The sequence below is a fragment of the Leptodactylus fuscus genome, chromosome 6 (genome assembly GCF_031893055.1).
Source record: "Leptodactylus fuscus isolate aLepFus1 chromosome 6, aLepFus1.hap2, whole genome shotgun sequence".
Lineage (NCBI taxonomy): Eukaryota > Metazoa > Chordata > Amphibia > Anura > Leptodactylidae > Leptodactylus > Leptodactylus fuscus.
This window is the reverse complement of record NC_134270.1, coordinates 150982233-151009819: the sequence shown is the minus strand read 5'-3', so window position 1 is coordinate 151009819 and position 27587 is coordinate 150982233. Positions and strand designations below refer to the sequence as shown.

Here is a 27587-nt window from a genome sequence, read left to right as displayed (position 1 = left end):
TATGTACAAATGTGTGCAAATAAAACCAACATTACCCCCTCCCACACCAAAAAAAAACACAAACAAAACAACCTACAAACAGACATCTATAGGAGTCTAAGATGTCGCTCCAAGGCAAAACCTCAGCCACTCATGCAAGTAACGTATATACACAGACAAGTACATCACACAAAAAAAAACGCAGGATGTGTAGATGCTACACAACGTTGTCTAGTTTAAGGTGGACCGATCACCTACTCAAAGTGCGGGCAACCATTTTTTTTGATTTGTACTAAGTCAGATCAATATTCAGTAGTCTGATATAGGAGAAACCATTAATGCTTAATTCAGGAATATCACTAGGACAAGGTTTCAGCGCTGACAATGGTTCCTAGCACACTGATAGGCTGCAAACACTGTGCATACAGAATATCCTCTTTACCATATATAAGGAAGATATAGGTTTTCTATAGACTGTAAATACTTAATAAAAGTTGTAACATTAAACCATCAGTTCATTGGTTTTCTTAGCTGGTGAAAGTTGGCTAAGCTTAAGAGGTTTTCCAGCCCCAGATCAAATTTTCCACAGGATAGATCTCATCAGTATGTGAACTGTGGGGGTCTGACACCCGGACCCTACAAAGATCAGCTGTTGTAGTGGCTTCTGGGTGCCTGAAGCTGCCATTGGATGGGGAGCGAGTGCTGGATGCTCTGTTTCAAGTAATAGAAGTGGCACAGCAGCACCATACACTGCATAGTGGTGGTTCTGGGGAATTGCAGTGCTGCTCCTACTACCTGAATAGGTGCTGTAGGTGTTCCTTGTCCACTAGCAGCTTATTCTACCAGGAGGCTGCTGCAACAGCTGATCTGTGCGGGATCAAGAAAAAGTAAAAATAAATTTATCTTGGGCCTCACAACTCCTTTTAAAGGGATCCTATCATTGGATGCCCTTTTTTTCCCCCTCGATAACACATCGGAATAACCTTAAGAAAGACTATTCTTCTCCTACCTTTAGATGTCTTCTCCGCGCCGCCATTCAGTAGAAATCCCGGTTTTCTTCGGTATGCAAATGAGTTCTCTTGCAGCACTGGGGGCTGCGAGAGAACTCTCCAGCGATGCCGCCATCTTCTTCTGGAACGCCCTTCTCCCTGCATCTTCTTCCATCCTGGATTTTAAATTTTCTAGGCCTCGAGCAGAGCCGATTGCACATGCCTGGGCCTCAAGAAAATGGCCGCTTACAATAAGTGACACGGGCATGCGCAGTTGGCTCTGCCTGAGGCCTAGAAGTTTGAACCCAGCTCCGGAAGAAGACTCACAGACAGACGGTTCCTGAAGAAGATGGAGAGTTCTCTCGCAACATTGGAGCCACCCCCAGTGCTGCGAGAGAACGAATTTGCATACAGACGAAAAGCGGGATTTCTACTGAAAGGCGGCGCGGAGAAGACATCTAAAGGTAGGAGAAGAATAACCTCTCTTATGGCTATCCCTACATGTTAGGGAGAAAAAAAAAGGGTATCCAATGATAGGATCCCTTTAAAAGGGGCTGGTTCCCTAGTGGGTTTTAATACAGAAGACCTCTCTACAGGATAAGTCACCAATATCCGAATGATGGGGTATGACAACTGAACCCTGCACTGATCAGCCAATCCGGAAGCTATAGTGATGGATGGAGTCAGATGTAGCCCTACTCTTATCTAAGTAATAGGAGCAGATCTCCAATGCCCTGGCATCACTGCTATACTGTACATGGTTCTGGAAGATGATGTCAGATCCCCTCCAATCCATAAGGAAACAACTGGTGGGGGCCTGGAAAACACCTTTAATGTTTTCTATAATGCTATATTACAGAGTTAAGTCAGGGTACAAGCTGTCAATAAGCTTTAAAATGCAGATCTCAGCAAGGATGTAATGCGGTTAGCAGGATGTGGCGTCCTCTCCTGGACCTCTACATGATGCACTGCATATTAAACATCCCTTTAAAACGGGTTATATAAAGACATCACTGCTGGGGGTAGAACCTGTAAAAAGTAGTTACCAGAGAAATAAAACATTAAAATTGCTACAATGCTGCATAAAAACAGATTGCACAAACTGAACAAGAGTAACCCAACAGAGCACGCTGCTATTGAACAGTGCAATATACATGGAAAAGACACAGAGACTTCGGCTAACGGATCGCCCTCTCGCTCACGACATCCTGAAGGCGTTTTAACAATACGTCGTCATTCTCCACGCACATCCTCTTCGCAGGTGATTCGGAGTCACTGTCAATGGTTATTGCTCGCTTGCGGCTCCTATGGTCTTGTTTAATCATGCTGTTGATATCTTCCAAGCTCTACAATTACAAGAATGAAGCCGGGATCAGTAAACGCCATCAATAAGGGCTAGATGAATGCCAGGCCCTCACGCAGTGCGGAAAAAAACGCTACATATTACAGTACCTGCAAAGTGAATGGGATTCTGGCTAATCCCATCCACACATCAGAGAAAAAAATTGCAGCGGAAATGCTGCGACTTCAAGAACACTTACGTTTTTGTAAATCGCAGCATGCTGGCGGTTACAAAATGAGCTCCTGCATCATACCAAGAGCATGCAGATAGCCATCCGGGTAGGGACGCCTTTTTTATTTTTACAAATTCCTAGAGAATCTCTTTAATGATCGGCCACATTGTTTTTAGACCTTAGCTTGTTACAATGCTTCTGGTGTTTTAACTTCTAGTAGAAAGTATAAAAGCACTAGAGGATAGGAATATCCGAATACTAATAGTGGACTTACCTTGGAAGGACTGCCATTAAACTTGTACAGAAGTGCGGTGCGTGGGGTGAGACAACTTGTATTCTTATGTGGAGACACATAGATGCAATGCTGCTGAGACACGCGACGTGGAGAGACGGCCTGTTGTCGGATGCTGGGGAATGGGGATAATGGAGGAGCTGCCGTCTACAGAAGAAAGAGAAAAGCATTAGGACAATCCATTAGCCAGTCAGTTATTAATGCAGTCTTCTAAGTTCAGGCTAAGACTCAGGTCGGCTTAAGCAGTCTATACACTTTCCATAGATGACGGCCAAATAGTCCACAGCTATCTTGACAGACATTCCTGTACACACTCAGCTGCACTGAACACGAAGAGGGAAGAGAGCTGCGACCAGAACCCCCTGAACCTCACTTCACGGACATTGGCAGTCAAAAGTGTGTTGGAGACCTGAAACCGAATCCTATAGATATCAGCTTTAGTATTCTTACAGGAGTCCCAGTCTAAAGAATTTTATGTAAACGTATATTACATAGGTCTTCCATTGATTTGAAAGGATGTTGTGTAATGCGCAGAAGTTCCTGCTGGTGAGGTGTGTGGTAACCCACAAGGTCTCCTAAGGATATCAGCTGATCACTCTTTGTGGCAGCACAAAAAAAGCCACATTTGGCTTATTGTTGTAACAGCTGTCACATTGCTAGAGGTTGTAAAGATAGTCTTAAAAAAACCCAAAACTGGTTCCCTTTAAGTGTCCTATTTTACAGAATATTACATTTACTACTAATAGTACCCCTGATGTCATTGTGATGGTGCTGCAAGAGTCACAGGGGCAGATTTATCAGTAAGAAAAAATAAAATAATTAAATAATAAATAAGATAATAAATAATAATTAATAAATAAACAAATCCTATTTTAATAATAAAAAAAAAAAATTGCAACATTTTTTTTCTCTTTTACGCCATTTGCCTGACATGGTGTGAGTTTGGCTTCCAGGTCCACCAGATTTATGATAATTTGCACAGGTTACCTGGTGTAAAAAAATGCCTGTTATCTCTTCTGGCTATGAGCTGGAAAGATTTCAATGCATGTACACAACCCAGCGAAGGATGTGCCTGATTATTGACAGGCTGTGTGGGGCCCTCGCTGGCTCGGAAGATATGAGGCCTGGCGTTGAAAACACCATTCTTCATAAATCTTCTGCCTAGTCAATGGTGGGAGGCTAGCCCATTCCAAAGTGACTGACGACCTCTTGGCGTTGATGTCTACAGGTAAGGGGGATGTCAATCGTTGTGGAAGAAGAAGACTTAGAGAGCCACAAGCCGCTGGACTAAACTTACTACTAAGCCAAATGAGCCACTTGAACGTTATAATGAGACAGGTTATAAAAGACAGGTTCCTTTTAAAAGGGTTAAACAGTGTTCACACTGTACAATGTAAGTTCAATGCACAAGCTGAACTTGTCCACTGGGAAGCAAAGTCTGAACACGGCAGAAACATGTATTTTTCCTTTCCCCAGAACATGCGGCAACCCCACTGATCATTCTATTGGGCAATAGCTTTATAACCAATGTTGCCCCCGTCACATACATCCATGGTATCTCCCCTCTTTATAGTGAAGCTCCTACCAGATTGTCACTAGTGCTGACTGCATATTTAAGGGCAAAGAGTTGCACTCGTTCCACGTAGACGTTGTTATAGAAGGTGATTAAGTCTCCTCTTTCCTGGTCACCGGCCGCTTGTTTCGTGTCTGAGTGAGAGTCATTGGAGTCTGTGAACAAGAAGAATACATAATACAGAGGACGGCTTGTTGGAGGTTACAGAATGCAATCAAAGGGATTTTCCAGGCATAAGAAATGGATGGCCTATATTTAGGATAGGTCTATTGAAGACTGGCAAGGATCCTGCACCCAGGTCCCCTACTGATCAGCTGTATGAAGAGGCTGCAGCAGTCAGGGGAGTGATGTGCATTGTATAGTGGCTGTGCTTAGTATCACAGATCGGAGCTGCATCTAGGCCATTTGACTGATGAATGTGATATCATACGGTCTGTGCATCTTAAAAGAGGTGATCCATAGGGGTCTCGGGTTCTGGGCCCTTTGCTGAACTTCATCTGATCATGTATACTCAGCAATAAAGCCCACGAAAACCCCTATAGTAATGTAAAGTCTCTAACATTAACCATTAACTCTCCAGAGGCCGCAAATTACAAATCGCTGTCTGGTATGTTGGAAATGTAGCTTTGTACCAATGGGGGGGGGGGGGGGGGGGTAACTGGTCTAAAAACTCAGACTAAATTTACCCAACTGGAAAAAAAAATAAAAAATCTGTAGACTAAGGCCACTTGGCTATAAAGCAAACACCTGACTCAAAGAGGAGAGTCTTTATCCGAAGACACTGAAGTCTTTTCTTACCACAATCGAGCATTTCCACATCTTGGTTGGATCCAGTGTCACTTTGTTGCACTTCGGGCAGTTTTTTCAGTAACACATGCCTGTACACCTAAGACACAACCATAAAGCAAATAGGAGATGCTGACATATATAACAGTCAAAACGGACAGAACCAGATTCATTCCGAATTTACTCACCCGACTTTCTGCTTGGGGCTGATTCCTGTAACACTTCATGATGTCATGAAACATCGCCTCTTCCTTAGTTACCTGTGGAATAGTGACACAAGACATAAGAACACCACCTTGTAGACGAAGAGGTTGTGCAGGCCATTGAATTAAATGGTCACTGGCCTGAAAAGAGGAAGCGGCGTTAACCCAAGTTGATCGGTGGGGTGCGAACCGTGGGACCCTCACCAAGTATAGGACACCAATATCACAGTCCTGGAAAACCTCCCTAACCAGATTGAGCAATGCCAGAGATCCCCTGAACGTCCTTCTCTAGTCTGTAACTATTCATGGCTAGCACATAGTAAATAACTATTGTACAAGCCATGAAAAAAAGTAGCAATTTTTGTCAAGTCAAAATTTTTGTGCAAAAATTGCAAGTTTTAGATTTTGCACCCTACACCCCTTTCTTCAAAAAGGGGGCTTGGAGGGAGATGGAGGGGGGTCAGTTCAGTTCACTTTTTCTTGGCTGGAATTACATATTAAACTGAGTGATTCTTAAGACACTCCTAAGAGCAGATCATACTCTATAGAAGCAACTGCACAAATTCAAGCAATATAAAATACAGGTAGAAAAGTTAAGGTGAAAAGTCAAACTGAAGCCACGTTGTGAATAAGATGAGAACACACATGGCTATTGCAGTAAATAAAAGAACAGTGACAGCCGTAGTCTGTGCTAGACCCATGATCTTGATTTGTACAGGAATATAGGAGTAAAAACCATGAACGTACCCCTTCTATTTCACTGTCTTCTATGAAACCACGCCAGTGAAAGAAGCTCTTAAAGCTTTTCATGGCATCGTCCACACTCGCGCTTCCATCACTCTGGAAATAAGTACATTAAAGAGAAGCTGTCACAAAAGGTCCAGACTGAAGCAGTCATGTGGGCGCAACTCTGCCTCCAGAGCTCCTGTACTCTGGGAATTACAAGTTACCTCTATTCACTAAATAGGATAGAATCGCTAGAGGAGCTCTATGTGTCCCCCCCCCGCACCCCTGGCTCCCTTCAATTCAATGGGATCACCAGATATAAAGAGTTCCATACTCACTGAGATGAATGGAGTGGCAGTACGCATGAGAAGGCTGCCGCTCTAAACCTCCAGGAGACAAGTGACCCCTTATTCTGGTGATCAGCAGATCTCCTTACCAACAGAGAGGGGATAACTACATAATACATGTATTAATCTCTACACTAGGGCATTAAGTGTAAAATCTGATAGATGCAAATGCTATGCAAAATATGTTATCTATCGAAAATTATTTGCCTATGGGCCACAACTGTTCAGTTGTTAAACCCCCGGGCCCCTCTACTGTCCTTTGCAAGAGTTCCCGAGTGACAGGAGTGCACACTGCATGACCATGGCATGTACTTTTGTGACAGATTTTCTTTAAAAAGGACCTTTCACCCCCTCCACCAACTCCAGATCTTAGTTTCTGTTAATAGGCACCATAAAATATATTCCTAGTCCCTATTGTTCCCTAACAATCAATGCTGTTATTTTTTTGTTGCCCAATATGCTATTTCGTTTCTTCACCATCAGGCAGGGGGACGCGAGTCAGAGTCAGCCATTGTCCGAGCACAGAATCACACCCCTTGTCTGCTCCTGCCTGACAGTACAGAGCCGAAATAGCATATCAGGGACCAAGAACTAACAGCACTTATTGCTCGGGAGTGGCGGGGGCTGCGTTTTGGATTATTAGTTCGATGACCTGTGCCCCACCACAAACTATAGAGGAGAAAAGTTACAAGATGAGGTTAGTAGTCGAAGAGGACGGATCATTTGTTATCAGACCTTGTTGTATTCTTTGTTAAATCAAGCCGTTGCAAACTTATGGAGGACACAGTTGTGTTGTGGTCGGTGGGCAGGAGGTGCCACGTCCAATAGAGTGGGGGTCTCCACAATGTGACTAGTGAGATTATTCACCTTGATCAAGACCTTAATGCTTATTTCTGTAGACCTTGCTGTGCAGTGTTACTACAGTAAGGTAAAGCTGTAAGGAGAGGGAGATATTTGCTCTTCTTATAATCCACAGACCGTCGACTGCCAGATACAAAGTTATGGACAATTTGAGCAGGAGAGACATTTTTTGGTAAAATTAAAAGCAGAGTTTACGACTCAGTCTAAGAAAAAATTTTAGCCACTTTGGACAAGTCTTTTTGTTAGAAGGATTCGATGACAACGACTAAATCTTCGGGTGATCTCCTATTGTCCAGTCTACACGTAGCTGTATTCTGTACGGAAGCTGTACCATACAACACAAGTGCACTGACCTGCAATACCACAGGCAACCCATGCACAAGTATGGCGCTGTTTCTTAACTAGATGCTAATTAGCCATTGACTATATTTTTTAGAGCACTATTGATTCCACGGTGCTTCACATTTCAAGAGGGTTTCCATAGAAAATACACAAGAACAACAGACTAATTCATGACATGGTGCAGTGGAATAGAGGGCCCTGCCTACCTTACAACATGTACAAATAAATAGAGAAAAATATCCACCTGACAGGTTCTAGCCCCACCTCTGACAACACAGTTACAAAAAAAAATGACCCCTGCAACACCCCTGTATATTGCTGCATATTCTATCTTGGGGGTTTCCACGTGTCCGGCATGTCTGTGGGTAAGCTCTGAGCTTATTATATTATGGTTTGCTATTGTGGGGCAGAATGTGGTATTATTAAACCTCCTTATTACTGCACCACTGGCTGTGCAGATCTGATACTATGGAGCTTCTATGGACCCCCCCCATAGCATCTGCTTACCATTTCATGTATTTTATTATGTGAATTAAAAATAATGTTAGACTCCTCGCATCATAAATAACTATCCTCCTCCCAGCATAATGTTTATTGCTGAGAAATCAGGCCAACACACAGACTGAGTTTGGTCATGTGACTAGGCTTACACAGTTCCAACTGATATCAATGGACTGTCCATTTATTACAAGGGTGCGCTGTGTCCTCCAGAGCAGGATCACCCTCTATTAACAAAGAATTATCTAATCAGTTTAGGGACAGTTTTAATAACCCATCACCCCTTTAATAAGTATAGAGGCCACTTTCACTTTGTATCTCTATTTGCAAGGCAAAACCAGATGTGGAACCTACAGAGCGAACAGGTGGAATGGAAAGATCTGCCCCATTTATAAGTTCTGGCTTGAAAATACTGACACAAAGTCCTGCGGTGTAAAAGTGGCAAAGAGGAAGAAATGTAGATGTAGGCAGAACGTCACATCACCCGGAAAAATAAGAAGAGTTTTACTGCAACCTAAAGGAAAAGTTTGATAGGAAATAACCTATGGTTTAAATCACATTTTATAGTAAACAAATTCAATTAATACGAATCAATCAAATACGAATTTTGATGAGGTTTTTAATTCTCAATGTTATTATCTATACTACTTAAAAATAAAAAAAAATTAATAATATCTTAAAATACCAACTCTTGCTACTAAGCCTAAAATACTTTGTGACTTCCTGTTTCCTGTAGATGGACCATGGGCCATAACCACAGTGGTCTGGAGCAGAACTTACTGACTTGTATGGAAGAGTTTTCTATGCTGCTCTATTTATTAATTTTGCTACTGGTATAGCGACAACATATTTTGTAGCGCGTTATGGACATATAAGGCTCACAATCTTAAAAGTTCCCCATCATTGTGTCCTTGGAGTGTGGGAGGAAACTGGAGTACCCAGAGGAAACCCATGCAAACGTGGGGAGAACATACAAACTCCTTGCAGATGTTCTCCTTGTTTCGACTCGAACCTAGGAGGCAAAAAGTGCTAACCACTGAGCCACCACACTGTCCAGATGTCACAGCTCTACAAAGGGGTGAGCAGATAAGCTGTGAAATCACCTGTTGGATTCTGTGTCTTATATACATATACATTATACCTGTGATCATCAGTGTGCTGTAAGTTAGGTGACTGCTGCAAAGATATCTCCTACAGAAAACAAGATGTCTCAGCATATTATTTGGCTTAGTGGCTAAAACTGCAGGATTTTTAGGAATTGTTTAAACCTGATAACGTGGAACATGTTTGTAGGACATCTTCATTGACATCCTTATTGACAGGGAGATATTTTTGTTGCTATAGTTATACTGCCCTCTTGTGGTTAATCGAAATTTTTGATGAGGTTGTTATTGACTTTTTTCAGGCATAAACTTATGAGTATTTTGTATTTATCAAGTCATGATGTTATGTATCCTTCTAATTGTGAATGCTAGATTTATTACGATTATTGGAACTGATCATCCACTTCGTGTCGACCCTTTGGGAAAATTTTCCTGTGTTTATGTGTGTTCATCTTTTTAATATATTTTAATAAAAATTCTTTTTTAATTTTTTCATATTATGTTGAGTGTTGTGTTTATCTTTTTCTCTTCTTCGTTTTGCCGATAATAACATAGAAAAAGTTTTAAAATTCTTTACAAATATGTTTAAACATAAATCAGGTCATTTTCTGGTGACGCATTTGTTAGCAGCTGTTGTATAGTAAAGCCGTACCTTTGCCATAATGTAGACTCCACATAACAGAAGCTGATCGATGTGTCTGTCTTTCATCATATCGGTGCAGTGAACCAGCGAGTACTCAAACAACGTCCAGATCTTGCGTCTCAAATCATTAGACAAGTCAAGCTTCAAGCACAAGTCCCTGAGACGAACACTGGCCAAATGGTAGACCTAGAAATGAGGGGACAAGGTAGGATTTGAAACTGAAATGATATCTGGAAAAAAAAATTACAAAATACAAAAAAAAAACAAAAACAAACTAATCACCCAAGAAAATGTGTAAAGGTCATACCTTCCTGAAGAAGAGCGCCAGAGACCCTGTTCTCTTTGGCTTGTTTGCTGATGTGGGGTAAAGTTCTTGGTTTCGGAAACCATGACTCTTAGGGCTGAGCAAGGCTTGTGCAGTCAATGGGACCTGAATGCCGTTCTCATTTTGAGGCTGAGGACAGGCAGAAGGTTTGCCGATGTCATTCTGGACACCTTAGATAATAGTCAAGGGCAAAATAAAGGCGTTACGTTCTGGATATCTAAATGAGCCAAAACAATCCCCGCGCAGGACGTTCAGCGATTACCTGTTACATTCACCTTCAGCCCAGACAGAGTTTTATCGGGAGATATACACATCTGCTCAGTGGGCTGGCACGGCACAATTCTTATTCTGGTAATCTCTGGAGTGGTATGTAGTCTCTCCACTGGCGACTCTTTTGGACCATCATCTCCAAACAGTCTCCTCTTGGCGCTGCCAGCAGTGGGAGAGTTGTAGCGTTCGTGAACAGAAAGCGGTGACAGCGGCTGAGACTCTGTGGAATGGTCAGGAATAGGAGTAAGAACACAACCAGAGATTAGAGATGGCATATGTAAATTAGATTAACCCATCGGCTGTAGCCTCTCCTTGATCAATACGCTAAACAGTTTTTAGCCTAGAGTCCATAGCTATCGCAAGACCTTCCTTCCAACAGGCTACATAATCTACATGAGACCAAGCGAAGATCACTCCGCACAGAGAACTAAGTGACCCTGAAGTCTTCTTTCTTCTTCTGTTCCTTAGCTGCTATGGACTCCTAGTATATCTTCTCTTCTCGGCTTATATGTGTCTATGTCTGTAATATATTACTGTGTATTATCCTGTATCTGTATTACTATGCTGCTGTAACATGCTGAAATTTCCCCACTCTGGGGCTATTAAAGGATGATAGCTCTCTCTTATAGAAGGCAGACATGAGCAGGTCTACTTTTATTTTTTTTTCTGCTGCAGATGGGTGGGGGTTGAGTATGTGGTGTCAACCACATTTGTTGTACCCACTGCAGGCACTCTGCTCATATGCTAAAAACAGTACAAGTATGGCGAGAGCAAATATGTACATAGTGTTTAGAGGCAGTGAGAAGAAATAAAACAAAACAGCAAAACTGCTAGTGTCTGTGGAGAGGATACAGCTAAGGCTGGATTCACACTGGAGTTGGACTCTCCGGTGATTTTCGGTAAATTCTGTAGCAGGGCTTTTCTCTGCCAGTTTCAGGATAAAACAGTCAGGGAAGCTGGCGAACCCAATTATAGTCTATGGGGTCCACAGTTTTCCTTTGTAGCCTTTTACGCGGACAGGGTTGCCATGAAGGGTTGAACCCAAATGCTAATGTAACATGTTTTTACATACCTAGTGTCGGTCTCCTAGTGGCTGGTCCTATACCCCACAGTTATATGTAGCGTCACTTTAGGTCTTTGTATTCCAATGACCATGATTTTTTCAACTGGTCATTAACATAACTGAATGTGTATACACAACTGTATGCATTAAATACAAGACCTGCAGGGCACTGACACCGGGGACACCCACAGAACAGCAGTACGGAAGCAGGGCAGGAGCGCCTCGCTGCTCACTCACCGCACAAACTGTAGCGGCAACTGCAGCAACTATAGTCTCTCCCGAACTGCCTTGATACCAGTGATTTGAGGGGGTTCTGGGAGTGAGACCCCTACAGATCTAATATTGATAAGCCATTAATCTTAGAAACCGGATTACCCCTTTAACTTCCATCTATTTCAGTTGCCATAAAGCCTATATACCGTCCTACCCTTATACTGACAATACTGGGAGGATGCAGATACTTCCCATATGGCTATTCCCAAAACAAACAAAAAAACAACAACACACAAACACATGGATCCCTTCAACTGAAGCAAATAAATCAAAAGTAAGTATACCTCTTCTGCCAGAGCCCCCAAAATCAGTGCGGACTTCCTTCAAACGAGGATGTATAATAGGTGATACTGGCATCATAGGGAGATGTCCTAAACTTGCTTCATTGCCAGTTTCAAAGTTGCTTGGAATTATAACCTGAAAACGAAAGGAAACCTGTGAGACACCAAGCACAGACACTATATACAGTGACAAGTATACAATGTGTACATGGTACCTACTTCCTCACAGGTTGGCACAGTCTCCGATGCCTGAAGTAGCTCCCACAAAACAGAGTTGCTTGCCCAGGCTCGCTCCTCCAAGATCTGTTCTTCAATGCTGTTAAGGTGTTTCACCATGTCTCGTGACAAGCCTTCCTCTGAGCGGATGAACACTTCTATGACCTAAAGAATAAACTCAGCATTTTAATTCAATGTTTCTGTGTAATTCATTCTTCAAAACATGCTGGAAGTGGTACAGTCTATATAAAGATTCAGGAGTGTTGCATCTTACATTGCAGTACTTGCCAAGCTCGACAGCTTAGCCCATCCACTTGAAAGGGACCGAACTGTGATCAGCCAGCGTGACCGATGAGGATGAACTAACGTCACGGGGGCCCTGGATTTTTACAACAGATGACCTATCCTATCCTATCCTGTAAAGTGGAACTCCTGTCTACAGGGGGCTCCAAGATTCAGACCCCCCACAGACCTCTCCTATTCCACATATACCACTCCACCAGCTAATGTATTGTCTCTTATGCACCAAGCCGGTCTGCTGTCAATTGTTCCATGTGGTTTCCATGTTTGCACTCTCGGACCCACACTACTGATGTCACATGTGCCCATCCCTCCAGGCTCTCCTATGAGTAAACACTGACTGTTTAGCTGACTTTAGTTTACCTCTTCCATTTCTTATGTAGCTTGCAGCATTATGTCTGAGTCTAAGTAACAGGACTTTAGTGTAAGATGTTTTAGGATTACCTGTACTTATAAAAACATGAGGTGACAATATCACATCATGTACATAAGTTTTTTAGGCTTTGCACCCGAGTTTTGATCGGAGCCGCAGGACAAATAGGATGCTGCTCCATTCATTCCGATGGGACTGCTGGTGATAGCCGAGTGCAGAGTTTCGGCTATCTCTGATGGGCCTATTGAAATGAATGGAGAAGGGTGCAGCGGCTGTCCTCCCATTCAAGAGTTGGCTGCAAACTACCCCAGTTCTTGTGATTGGTGAAGGTCCCAGTAGTTGGACCCCATGGATCATCAAAATCACCTCCTATTTTTTGGATACGGGATAACTTGCTCTGACTGAAATATCCCTTTATTTTACAACTGGTCAAGACATTAGGCTAAGAGCAAAATACACAATGTACATAGGCCTTTTTTCTACAATGTATTAGTCTTTCTCACAGGATGCCTAGCTCAGGCTATATTCACATCTGTAACATTGCAGTACCCACCGAAAATCAGCAGAGGGAAAAAGCCCTGCACAGAGGACATTTTCTCCACCGCCAGTTTCAGGTTAAAAATTACCCCAATGGACCAGACTATAGTCAATGTGGTCCGCTGGGCCCTGTGTGTTATCTGTTGTTTTAGCAGTCTGCCTCTCTATTGCTCAAGTCCCCTGACTGATCTGAATAACAGAGAGGCAGCACTACCGTCTTTCCCCAAAATAAGACAGTGTCTTACATTAAATTCTCTTCCGAAATATATGACCTGTATTGTTTTCAGGGGAGGTCTTATGCAGCGGCTGGTGCGGGGGACAATCGGCAGTCATGTCGGTGCTTACTTAGCAGAGCGCCGACTGCCGCTTGTAGGTGGTCCAGGAGGTGAAGGGGGGAGGTATGCTACTTACCTTCCCCATCTTCGTAGCAGCGCTGGTGCTGCTGTTGTTCGCGTCGGAAGTGGTGGGCAGGGCTTAGCGGAGATTACGGTAGTGAGGTTTCCGGCGGTTGCGCTGGAGAGTCTCACATTGTGGGCATTGCAGCCGGCTGAAGTGTTTTTTGGGGGATGCCTTATTTTCGTGGGGTTGCCTTATATTAGGCAATTTAACAAAACCTCTTTCAAGTCTTACTTTCGGGGGATGTCTTATTTTCAGGGAAACACGGTAGTGTGACCCTAACGTCAGAGAGCAATGTCCAGACTGGATACAACTGTGCTAGCTAGGTATGGGTTTATCTGCAAGTATACCAACATCTTGAAAACCAAACAAATCACTTGAAAATGTTTAGGAATTGAAAAACGGTTTAAAAAAAATAAATAAGAAAATTTTCATTTCCATAGGGATGTAGATTTATCTGTGTAAAACCAGGAAACCTATTGCAGCATTACACAGATCATTTCTCATAGTTATCTATTATTTTTTTCATTTTACACTGTCACGCAACAGACATTACATTTACCTTATAGAAGTAGAAAGGACTCAAGCTGAGGACTTCAATGGTCCAAGGAAATTTTCGGGGAGAACTGTAAGCAAACAGCACGATTTCAAGGCAGCAGGCCAGTAGTGACTGGTGAAAAATCTCTTGCTCCAGCAGTGCCTGCAACAAACAGATAGAATATAGATAATAGATGTAATATGCACACACGCTAGTATGGGACAGGCAGACAGGAGATCACTAAATGTTGCTGGTCACTGAAAGGTTCTCGAATATTAATATTAGGTATTTACTCTTGATGGTTATGGTTGTTCCTAATCCTCTCTCTTTATTCCCATCATCCTATGTCCACAATCTCTAATTTTGTTTCTATTTCAAAAACACGCGCTATTCCAGACAACTAAAGCTACCAGATGACTTGTTCTAACCTCCATGATGGAGGAGGAGCAACTATGATTATTGTTAAGGTATAGGGAATAACCTGCTGGGGGTCCAACCACTCAGACCCCCACTCATTAGGAGAACAGGGGCTTATGGAATAACTTGCTTAAACAGGTATTCCAAGAACTCCTTCAAATGTAGTTTGGACCCTTTGTGTCCACAGAGAGTTACCAGACCATCCAAGTATGCAGCTGAGCCAGCCCAAAGTCTGATGATGGACCTAGAAGATACTTTCTACATCTTTCGTGCCACAAAGTCTGGCGTTGTGCAATACACGCCCAGCTTTTTTTTTTGTGGATAAATCATGGTCATTAAAAGGTTAACTTGCACATGCACTGGTTCTCTTCTGCACCTCGCAACTCTGTGGATGAAGTACAAAGTGGGCTTAAAGATAGGTGAATGGTCTTCAAACACCATGCAAACACCCTATACCAATGTGCCTGGAGAGTGAGACTGGTTTTGCAGTATTGTTTAGAAGAAATCAGTTTCTTAACATACATCGTGATAGGAAAGGTTTACAAGGGTCGAACTGTGTGACCTAGATAAAATTTTTGGGGTCTGTTGTCTAAGGGCTTTCCGATATTGTGAATGGATGGGGGGGGGGGGGGGGGTGCACCTGACCCCCTACTGCTGGCTGAGCATACACAGCTCCGTCTGTATAATTGTGCCTGTTCCGAGCATCAGGTGTGAACACATTGCAATGCATTAGCCTGTATTAAATCCACAAAGGTTACGTAGAGGTTCATCTTACCGTCAAGTCTTTCCCAGCAAGTCTCCTGATTTCTTGAGAAACAATGGACTCTAAAACCTTATAGTATAAAATCTCTGCAAGTTTCCAACGATTAATAGCAAAATCTGACAAGAAAAGACAGAATTTTCTAATTTACTAAGAGACATAATGGAGATTTTGCATAGAAAACGTTAACTTCACTAAATTTTCATTAAACTGGTTAGGAGAACTTCAGACCCTACTGGCTTGATGCACATGATCAGAAAGGTTTACAGTGTCTGATTGGACCCCCAACCCTAGAGTGTGCATTTTAGGACTGTTGGAGGCCAATATGGACCATACCACCGAATTTAATTTAAGTATATTTCGTATTTTATTTCAAGCACAAAAGTTATTTCCATTGGTTCCAACAGGGGGTGCCCCATAAGGAACTGAGTGGCGGATTAAACTCCCTTATTTGGATGAAGGAGGAGGTATATACCAAACATAATGCTTCAGCAAAGTCTGAGAATGGTCCCTGGCTGTGCAACTTCTGTAGTCATAAGCCTAGGCAAGGGTATAATGTATGTATTACCAAGAGTGGGCTATGCATTGCTTCTGTCCCTCATCTTAACTGTTACCTAATGTTACATACCACTAAACCATCTACACGTAGTCTCGGGATTATTCCCCCCCTCCTTGTAAACACTGTATTCCTGCCATGTTTTCCCTTTTTCTTTTTTGTGCTGTAAGTTTCTACAGGACACTAGACATTTCATCAATTATCTACGGACTCTGCAGACCACTTAGGCCTAGTTCACACAGCGGAAACCTTTTCTGCCATGTGATTTTTTTCGCTACGGAAATCCCACTTCTGATGAAGCCCGAATGAATGGGCCTAATCGAGAGTGAGTCTCACGTCGCAGACTCTGCAGAAGTTAGGGCATGTCACTTCTTTTTCTTGCTAGCTGAAAAAAGCAAACAAACAAAAAAAAACAAAAACAAGAAGCTAGCAGGGGAAAAAAAAAAAAAAAAAAAAGCGAGCAGCTCCCATTGAAATGAATGGGAGCCTTTTATGCTGGCGGATTTTGAGGTGGATTCTGCATCAAAATCCACCTGCAAAAAACTCTGAACAGACCCTTAGGATAGAAGGTCTTAGAAGTATATAATAGGAAATCTGGTTAAACCTCCTCTGATCCCTTGACATGCACATTAAATTGTGATTGAATTCATGTGATCATAAATATGTATAACTATGTACGTAATGGTAAAATAATGATAATAATAAATATATAATATAATTGAAATATTTTTATTTTTAGACTTCATCTCTACTGCCTTATGTCAAAGAGGCAAGTGGCAGCAGAGGAAGCTGAGCACAGAGACTTCTGCCCCCTCGCTGTGTCCTGCAATGCTAATAACTGGGGTGTTGGAGGAGCCTCTTCTATAAAGTAAGGAGGTTTATCTAGTGCAGTGAACATACAGGGAACCTTTGGCTCTCCAGCTGCTGTGAAACTACAACTCCCAGCATGCTCCATTCACTTCCATGGGAGTTCCAAGAACAGCAGAGCAGTTATGCATGCTGGGAGTTGTAGTTTTGCAACAGCTGGAGAGCCGAAGGTTCCCGACCCCTGCTGTAAAAGGCTCTCTTTCTACCCACGTAACCCTGTTAAATGGTTACTATGTCACAATTACAATCCATCCCATTTATGCCACTATCCTAAGCTTTTGCAGAACCGTTACTGGCAAAGCTGAAAGCACAGCACACCAAGTAAATGGTATATATATATAACTTACCAATAAGAGAACCAGGCTGATCTCCTGATGGCTGAGTGTAATGATGACAGAACCGTTTCTGAACGTCGTTCACCGTGTTCTGTATACTTTCCATGGGATTGCGAGCACATGACCTATAGCAAAACAAACCATGTGAGACCTCTAGCCTGCTATTAAAGCAGCACAATAAGAAGTTGGTATACCTGAGACATACTTAAATATATTAATAAGCTGTTCACTGGGAGTATTGCGGAGTCCCGCCACCATGCTCTGCAGCTTGGTCACACATTGTGTTGCTGAAGAGACCGGGGTCACCACCGCTTCCTTCTCCTTCAGGTATCGTCTACCAGTTAATGGAGTGGACGGTGCAAATGATCTCTTCTGTGGAATAATGCACAATGTTACTTCTTCAATACGTTACTATACCAGTAATATCTAACTAGGTAAAAAGTCTTTAGTCTACATAAAGTTGCAATATATTAATGCCGAGGTCATGTGGTGTCAATCCCAAAATTTGATGCACATTATCACCAGGTACTGATGAGAAGATTTCATGATCAGCTCTCAGCGTCAGGTGCTTTGTATTACGTCCTTGTGCAGGACCCTTACATCTGCCGTGTGGGGGTCTACCTTCTCAAAGTGCTGCTGCAAGCTGGACTCCAGATTCTTCCTTGGCGTACAGTTGCTTATGGGAAACTCGGTCAAAAATTTCCTGGGGGTCCCAATTTCCTCATCTGCATCATCTCCCAAAAACACTCGCTCATCAAAGTCTCCCACTGTAAGGACATACTCCTCGTACTCCTTATTTACTGCTTTACTGTAAGAGAAAGAAAGAAAAGAAGAATTTTCTATCAACCCTCATGGAAATGCACAAAAACGAAATGGAGTCATAAGAGAACTTAAAGGGAACCTCTTATATGGATGCAATGCAATTGCAATATAATATAATATATTTTATTTATATAGCGCCAACATATTCCGCAGCACTGTACAAATTGTAGGGTTCAAATACAGACAGACAGATACATTACAAAGAAAGTAATTTCACACAATGGGACTGAGGGCCCTGCTCGCAAGAGCTTACAATCTATGAGGTAGAGGGGGTGACACAAGAGGTAGCAGGGGCGGCATTGCTTATGCAGAGGTCAGACACTTATGTAATAGAGGTGACTCATTACACAAACATAAAACTTTATGAGCCGTCACCAGTCGTGTCCGTGTGACATGTGGATGGAGCTTGGACAGATAAAGTTAGCCTGAAATGGCATCATATCATGTGGGGAAATGTGGGAGCGGGGACAGAGGAGGGTTAAATTTTGGGGATTCTAATTATAGTATGGAAGGATTTACGTTAGAAATTGTGATAGGCTTGTCTAAAAAGATGCGTCTTTAGTTTGCGTTAATCTGATTATCTGGGGTAGAGCATTCCAGAGAAGTGGTGCAACTCGGCAGAAGTCTTGTATACGAGCGTGGGAGGTTCTGATAACACGGGTTGTGTGGTGGAATGGAGAATACGGGTTGGGCGATAGACAGAGATGAGGAAGGAAATGTAGGGAGGTGCGGCATTATGGAGAGCCTTGTGGATGAGAGTGATAACTTTATATTTTATTCTATAATGAATAGGCAGCCAATGTAGTGACTGGCACAGACCAGAGGCATCACTGTAGCATCTAGCCTGATAGATGAGCCTGGCTGCTGCATTCAGAATAGATTGTAGAGGGGAGAGTTTAGTGAGGGGAAGACTGATTAGTAAGGAGTTACAGTAGTCAAGGCGAGAATGAATCAGAAAGACGATAAGTGTCTTTAGTGTATCTCTGGTAAGGAAAGGGTGTATTCTGGAGATATTTTTGAGGTGGAGGTGACATGAGCGTGCGAGTGATTCAATATGGGGAGTGAAGGAAAAGTCTGAGTCAAACATGACCTCGAGGCAGCGGGTATATTACAGAGCAGGAGGCGTTGAACAGGTTGATATATAGGATTGTGGGGGAAAAAAATAAAAAATTCAGTATAACCTTTCATTTAGCCACTGAAATTTCTGCACTGTCTATGTTGAGAAGCCCAAGAGGTGGAGCAATCAGTGATTGGCAGCCTCCTCTCTATGCCTGTACATACAATAATAGCTGTCAATCACTGATAGCTCCGCCTCCTGGACTTCTCCGTACAGAAAGAGCAGAGATTTCAATGAATAAATGACAGGTTATATTGAATCTTATGCCAAAAACCTATATATAAACCTTCTCAATAACATACTTCCTGCAGATTGCACTGCATTTTCTAAGTGACAGGTTCCCTTTAAACGGGATTTTCCAGGACTAAAGGATAGATCATCAATATTAGATCAGTGCATGGTTGACACCCAAGATCCCTACAGATCAGATGTTTGAAGCAGCAGTGACACTACATTGAGTACCACTTCCACTTTACAAGATGAGCGACGTCACATTCACCGGTCACATGGACTATTTGCAGCTTAGTCCCTTCATGAGGCCACGTTTAATTTATACAGCTGATTGGGGGGGGGAGCGAGGTGTCAGACAATCACTGATGTCATACGGAGGACCTCTCCTAGGTTGTAAATATTTTAGTACCAGAAAACCCAAGGTTATGCCATTAATGATCATCTATATCAAGAACAGGGATTCAATTAACAGATGTGAACTTGTCACATCCATTATTTCAATTATTCTGCATCCGGTCTCACACTGCCATTGGCTAAAGGACACGTCCCTAACTGTACACTATCCAGTTAGGAACGCTGGTATGTGACTAACTGAAACCACAATTTAGTGGCATAATGTGCCATATAAATAGGGGTGTGGCATATAAAAAGGGGAGCGTCCTAAAATAATCAGCATTAATTGTGATTGAGTAAAAACGTTCAATGAATAATGATTTTGAGTTAAGTCATCATTGCCCAGCCCTCGTCATACATACAGGACTTGTGCAAGACTTGAATATTTTTCTAATTCACTGTATTAGGCAATTATTCCATTACCCACAGCACTGACTGGCCAAAGTCCATGTTCCAAAGACCGTTTGCTGGTCATACAGTCTTCAGTGTGGGAGACCGCACTATACAGATTCTATAGAAATGGCAGCCGACCTGAAGATAGGAACTAGCACAGAAGGATGCTGCAGCTGGCAAGTGCAACAAAACTACCTAAGGCCCCACGGGCCGTAATCGCAGCGCTAAAGTGCTGCGGGGAGAACCGTGGCATGAACGCATTGCAGTTCTTTCCGCAGCGTTCTCAACAGAAAGTTCGCTGAGTTTTCCTCTGCAGACTTTCTCTTAACATTATATCTATGGGAAAGCTGCCGGCATTTCCGTAGATATAATTGACATGCTGCGATTTGCAAAGCCGCAACAGCTTTACAAATCGCAGGGTGTCCGCACAGCGATCTTTTCCTCAAAGTGCCTGCACTGTATAACGCTGCAATTTTTCCCGCAGCGTCTACGCCGAGGGCAAATCGTTGTGTTTACGTCCTGTGGGGCCCCAGCCTAAAGGATTATTGTGACAAGTCCTGCCTATAATCATTTTCCCTACCAAAGTGGAGCTACAGTATAATGTAGAGAACTATAACATGGGCAGGTTACTTCACAACATACTTATGTTATAGTAAGTACTTTACAACTATGTAATATGCAACTCCGCATATTAGGGATGGTGCAGAAGGCAAGTAATATTAAACCATTATATGTACACACTTGTTGTCTGTAAAACTTGAAATATCCAGCATGCAGTCTCCTTTTATGATCTGGAAAAGAGAAGAAATACCAAATAAATAATAATAATAATAATAATAATAATAAACAAATAATAGAAATAAGTCCACCTCATTCACAAATAAAACTATACAGTATACACTGGCCATTATAGTGGTGTCTGGAATACCTGGGTAACAGCTAACATGGCAACACTGAATGTCTCAGAGGTCGTCAATGACCTTTCCAAAAAGCCAAAGCAGCAAATATTTGAGAGCAAGAAAAAAAGCCAGGCAATACCCCCACACGTGCAAAAAAATATCCACAACTAAAGGACAGCTGAACAGATTAACCCTTTAATAAATAAGCCGATCACCTAATTTTGATATTTTCGACAAGCTATAAAAACTTACTATTATTATTATTCATCATTTTGTGGCACGTCATTTATTAACTTTTTTTTGGGGGGGGGGCGGGGGGGAGGGGAGGTGCACGAATAGGCCCAATGGGATGGCACTAAGTAATATTTACAACAAATAGTGCTTTCATTTCTTTGACTATTTTTATACACATTTGTTTAGATTTATAGTTTGTAAAATTATTGGGATTTTAGAATGTTACAAAGTAGCCGCTGCCAATATGGACGGTCCTTAAAAGGTGTTAAGGAATTACATGTTTCTGCAAGGAGGCCAGGGAAGTTGAAAAATAAAACAAACCAACCCCACATTCACCTGTTCTCTGTGTGCTCCTCCACTGTCCGATGCAGCGGCAGTCCTCGCAGCTCGCGATTGCTGAGGTCAATCAGCTGCCTCAGCAAAAGACCTGGGACATCCTGGTTCTTTTTGCTGATTGGCCTCAGCGGTCAAGAGCGCCAAGGACCGCCACCAGAACATGCCCCAGGGTACTGCGGGACCTGAGGACAGTGTGGCACACTGGAGCACCAGGGACAGGCGAGAATGTGTTTTGTTTTTTTTTCACCTTCCCCGAACTCCTTGCAGAAACCTGTCATACCTGGACAACCCCATTAACAGGTCATTCAGCCTATAACCCCTCGTTCACATCTGTGTTTGCATTCCCTTGCGGACTCTTCCGAACGGAATACCAAACACATTTGCAAGTGCTGTGCAGTAAAAGCACAAGGACCCCATAGACTATAATGGGGTCCATGTGTTTGCTGCGAGATATCCGCACGAGTCATGCAGTCAGAAAAGTAGATTGCGAACTACGTTCCTGTCCACATGTTCCCTGCGGAGATCTGGCGACAAGCACACGGACACCATTACAGTCTATGGGGTCCTTGTGCTTTTACTGTAGAGCGCTTGCAAGTGCGTTCGGTAGTCCGTTCGGCAGGGTCCCCATGTGGACTCCGCCGAACAGAATACCAAGCGCAGATGTGAATGAGGGGTAACACTGTTGTTTTAAAGTCAGATTTGATGTTTAATAGTTTGCACTTGGAAGCAATACCTTTCTGTCGTACAGTTTAGATATGTAAGGCTTGAAGTAATGCTGCTTTATTCCTTTAGCTTCTACTGTGAGGCCATCATAATGGTCACATAATACGTTGATAATACAAGGAGGATCTTCATCACCATCATCAGAAGTCGACAGCTTTTCTGTTTGAACAAGAAAACAAGATGGGGGAAGGATTAGAGCAAGAAAGTCATTGGAAACTGGAAGACACATCAAGTCATTTGCTTGGAAGTTTAGTTCACTGGACGTAGAATCCATCATGTCTGATCCTTCTTTCTCCAGACACCTGCCAACACTAGGAAATATACTGTACGCGATCATACCAATAAAATGCCCCTTTAACTAGGACGTGTTTTACCTTATAAGTTAGAGATGACATGAGGCTACACAGACGGAAGTACACACAGACAGATTTCATAGGGCCATGTGTCAAAGGAAAAAAAGAATGAACTGTGATAGTGATCAGACCAGAAGCCGCTTACCTATGAATGATGGATTGAGCAAGTCATCTTTATGGGGACACCGCAAGCTGTGGGAATATACCAAATCCAAACAACACAAAAGCAAGTGGTAAGAATTAACCAAGTCGTCCCCGATCAGGCTGAAATTGCCTAAAAATAAATAAATAAAAAATAAAGCTTCTCTATATAAAAACGTCCAAACTACTAAAGTCCCACCAATATCTCCCAACGGGTGGTAGGCCAGAGGCTGAAATAACGGGAAACCATACTCACCTTTGGTATACACAAACAAGGTCCAGCAGAAGTTAAAGAGATCTTTAACGTTACACTGCAATTTCCTGAAGAAAAAAAAAATTATATTATTTATTTATACATGTAAAATGCAATCCTATATTCAGAAGGGTCTCTCCTACAGTCACAGGATGGTAAGAACTTACCACTGGGGTCCCGAGACGAGAGGGTGCATGGGATAAGAGCCCCGTGGGAGGATGGTTGGGCCCATGAGGGTGTTAAAAGGAGAAAGAGGGAATTGGCTAAGGGGGCCTGTGGCGCGAGGGAGGGGGAGGGGGAAGGAGCAGGAGCTCCGGGGGACAAGCAGTAGATACGGAGCCCCTGGGAGCAAGTAGGGGGGAAAAGGGAGCGGAGGCACGCAGGGGGACGGCACCGGGGGGCGCATGCTGACAAACATAGCCTACAGCACTTGGCTACCTCTACGTGGCTGAGCGCCAACACCAACCCGCAGACAAAGTCGCGGGCAGATGCTAGTTATAAAATACGTGTCTGGATGAAACCAGATGGTACCTCGGCGTTTCTGACTTTCGGGGACTTGTGTAGTTACCTTTGCTTCCTGCTCCTGGGCAGTCTTGGGGGCTCTTCACGGGGGTTGAGAAATATATCCATGAATATCGGCTCAAACTTCTTGAATATCACTGTCGAGACTTCAAAGTTTCTCTCCAGCCTTTCCACTCGCGTCCTGAACTCTTGGGGGAGGTTAGACATGTCCATCCATTTCTTCATTTTATTAAAGAACTGGATCAGACTGCGGGCACAGATATCCAATATTAACCCAGTAGCATAAAAGAGACAGGAATAAAATTGTGGTCATGAGGGCAACTAACCTCAACTTAGCAGATCGGAGAATACGGGTCAGAGACACCCCGTTACCCTCCATGACGCCTCTTCCGACGGTTGGGATGAAACCTTTCCGACAAGCAGCGTACAGAGCACAAGCCAACCAGTGCTTTACTTCACCCTAAGAGGAAACAAGTTACAAGTTAGCAAAATAAGCTGAAAGTTACTAATGAACTGATTCTTAGGATAGGTCATTAATATGTGATTGATGAGGAACCGACACCCAGGACCCCCACAGATCAGCTGCAGGTAAGTGCTACAGACTCTTCACTGAATACCAAGCACAAGGTTATGTAGGGACTGGGCTTGGTAGTGTGACTCGGCCCCATTCACTTCAATGGGAATGAGCTGATACTGTAGCACGTGGCCTATGGATATGACCTCACTGGAAAAGTAAAGAGGCCGCTGAGATCCTGAAAGCCACAGACTCTTCAAGCAGCTAATCTGAGGGGGTCCCGGATGTAATATGAGAAGACCCCAATAACACACACATTAGGGTATTATATCTGCAATGTATTATTTGTTACAGCAGAAAACAACAAAAATAACTAAAGCGTCAGAAATGTACGACTGATACCAATGGTGGCCAAGGTGCCACACTGAGCACAATGAGATCTGCCGGGGTCCTGTCATGGCGGTCGTCATTGTGCCAGACAAAAATAACACAGCGTGAGGCTATATAGACGGAATATATGACTGAGGCTCAGAAGCAGATGTGAACACAGCCTTACACAGAGATCACACCAGAGCTGGTTCTACATTCGGGGATTCCATTCCCCTCTCCGCATGAAAAATGCAAGCAGCGCTTTTCAGGTAGAAACCACATGGACCCCGTTATAGTCTATGGGGGGTCTGGGGCTTTCCGTGTGTAACCGCTTTTTAAAAGCAGATTAGTTTTCTGTTTAGGGGGGGTCCTCAAACGTAGATGTGAACTTAGCCTTACATGTATAATCACACTGACAGGGGCTAAGAGAAGCGCCCGGGGGCTATAGGAGGAGGCAAGGGGTGAAGAAATAAAAGGTATACAGCTTGTAACATGGATCCCTACAAGCGACACGTCTGATAAATACATGAGCCTCAAGGGTGGCAGTGTGACAAGAGCTCTATAGTACCGTCACCCGCACACAGTACTCCAGCACCCCATCACTTACACTGCCACACACACACACACACACAGAGCACCCCATCACCCGCACTGCCCCCCCAACACCCCATCACTTACACTGCCCCCCCACAGAGCACCTCATCACTTACACTGCCCCCCCACAGAGCACCCCATCACCCGCACTGCCCCCCCCACAGAGCACCCCATCACCCGCACTGCCCCCCCACACAGAGCACCCCATCACCCGCACTGCCCCCCCACACAGAGCACCCCATCACCCACACTGCCCCCCCCACACAGAGCACCCCATCACCCGCACTGCCCCCACAGCACCCCATGACCCACACAGAGCACCCCATCACCCGCACTGCCCCCCACACACAGAGCACCCCATCACCCGCACTGCCCCCCCACACAGAGCACCCCATCACCCGCACTGCCCCCCCCACACAGAGCACCCCATCACCCGCACTGCCCCCCCCACACAGAGCACCCCATCACCCGCACTGCCCCCACAGCACCCCATGACCCACACAGAGCACCCCATCACCCGCACTGCCCCCCACACAGAGCACCCCATCACCCGCACTGCCCCCCCCACACAGAGCACCCCATCACCCGCACTGCCCCCACAGCACCCCATGACCCACACAGAGCACCCCATCACCCGCACTGCCCCCCACACAGAGCACCCCATCACCCGCACTGCCCCCCACACAGAGCACCCCATCACCCGCACTGCCCCCCACACAGAGCACCCCATCACCCGCACTGCCCCCACAGCACCCCATGACCCACACAGAGCACCCCATCACCCGCACTGCCCCCCCCACAGAGCACCCCATCACCCGCACTGCCCCCCCCCACAGAGCACCCCATCACCCGCACTGCCCCCCCCACAGAGCACCCCATCACCCGCACTGCCCCCCCCCACAGAGCACCCCATCACCCGCACTGCCCCCCCCCCACAGAGCACCCCATCACCCGCACTGCCCCCCCCACACAGAGCACCCCATCACCCGCACTGCCCCCCCCCCCACACAGAGCACCCCATCACCCGCACTGCCCCCCCCCACACAGAGCACCCCATCACCCGCACTGCCCCCCCCCACACAGAGCACCCCATCACCCGCACTGCCCCCCCCACACAGAGCACCCCATCACCCGCACTGCCCCCCCCACACAGAGCACCCCATCACCCGCACTGCCCCCCCCCACACAGAGCACCCCATCACCCGCACTGCCCCCCCCCACACAGAGCACCCCATCACCCGCACTGCCCCCCCCACACAGAGCACCCCATCACCCGCACTGCCCCCCCCACACAGAGCACCCCATCACCCGCACTGCCCCCCCCCCACACAGAGCACCCCATCACCCGCACTGCCCCCCCCCCACACAGAGCACCCCATCACCCGCACTGCCCCCCCCCCACAGAGCACCCCATCACCCGCACTGCCCCCCCCCACACAGAGCACCCCATCACCCGCACTGCCCCCCCCCACACAGAGCACCCCATCACCCGCACTGCCCCCCCCCCACACACAGAGCACCCCATCACCCGCACTGCCCCCCCCCACACAGAGCACCCCATCACCCGCACTGCCCCCCCCCCCACATAGAGCACCCCATCACCCGCACTGCCCCCCCCCACACAGAGCACCCCATCACCCGCACTGCCCCCCCCACACACACAGAGCACCCCATCACTTACACTGTCCGCCCACACAGAGCACCTATCACCCGCACTGCCCCCCATCATCCACAGCACCCCGTCACCATCACTGACCCCCCAAAGCACCCCATGACCCGCACACAGAGCACCCCATCACTTACACTGCCCCCCCACACACAGAGCACCCCATCATCCGCACTGCCCCCTCCCCACACACAGAGCACCCCATTACTTGCACTGCCCCCCCAGCACCCCATGACCCGCACACAGAGCACCCCATCACCTGCCCTCCCAATGCCCCACCCCCATCACCAGACCACCCCCACCCCAATCAGCATTTCTCCAATCACCTCCCAGGCTGCAGCCTATAACTACAGCCCCAGACTCCCCTCATCCGTATGTCGGTGCACTACTACCCCCAGTGCTGCCCCGTCACCCCCGGCTGCCCCTCTCCTCACCTCCAGGCTGTACGTGCTCCAGGTCTTGGTGAAGTTGCTCATAGTCTCGGCCGCCGTCTCCTGGTCTAAGTTGAGCTCCCGGCACAGACTGTCCAGCTGCTCCCGCACCAGCTCTCCGGGGCCTCCGTCTGACGAGTTGGAGGACTCCGGGTCCGCCTGGTCCCTCTCCATGGCTGTGACAAGTACCCCAATGCCCCGCACTCTCCTCTCCGTACCCCGAGCCTCTCTCC

General features: G+C 45.2%; 1 protein-coding gene across 2 annotated transcripts; it reads right to left on the bottom strand.

Annotated features, from left to right (window-relative positions):
- On the bottom strand, positions 1–27587 carry RBL1 (RB transcriptional corepressor like 1). Of its 2 annotated transcripts, XM_075277608.1 has the most exons (23): positions 27358–27587; positions 24107–24240; positions 23827–24027; positions 23262–23326; positions 23010–23138; positions 22522–22670; positions 21061–21110; positions 17985–18171; positions 17569–17735; positions 17376–17488; positions 15621–15724; positions 14453–14590; positions 12288–12449; positions 12072–12204; positions 10444–10671; positions 10164–10351; positions 9866–10042; positions 6084–6176; positions 5322–5393; positions 5146–5233; positions 4360–4502; positions 2757–2921; positions 1–2314 (listed from the first exon to the last, which is right to left on the bottom strand). In XM_075277608.1, exons 1-23 carry the CDS (start codon positions 27526–27528, stop codon positions 2147–2149), a joined length of 3225 nt encoding a protein of 1074 aa, XP_075133709.1. In that variant the 5' UTR covers positions 27529–27587; the 3' UTR covers positions 1–2146. The 2 variants fall into 2 exon arrangements, with proteins under 2 accessions (XP_075133709.1, XP_075133708.1); XM_075277607.1 differs by lacking the exon at positions 6084–6176 and having other exon boundaries at positions 27358–27580.

Coding starts and splice junctions, on each gene's coding strand:
- RBL1 (XM_075277608.1), bottom strand. CDS start 27,528: ATGGAGAGGGACCAGGCGGACCCGGAGTCCTCCAACTCGTCAGACGGA. Junction 10,352..10,443: donor GCTGAAGGTGAATGTAACAG/GTAATCGCTGAA, acceptor CTATTATCTAAG/GTGTCCAGAATGACATCGGC. Junction 2,315..2,756: donor TTAATGGCAGTCCTTCCAAG/GTAAGTCCACTA, acceptor TTGTAATTGTAG/AGCTTGGAAGATATCAACAG.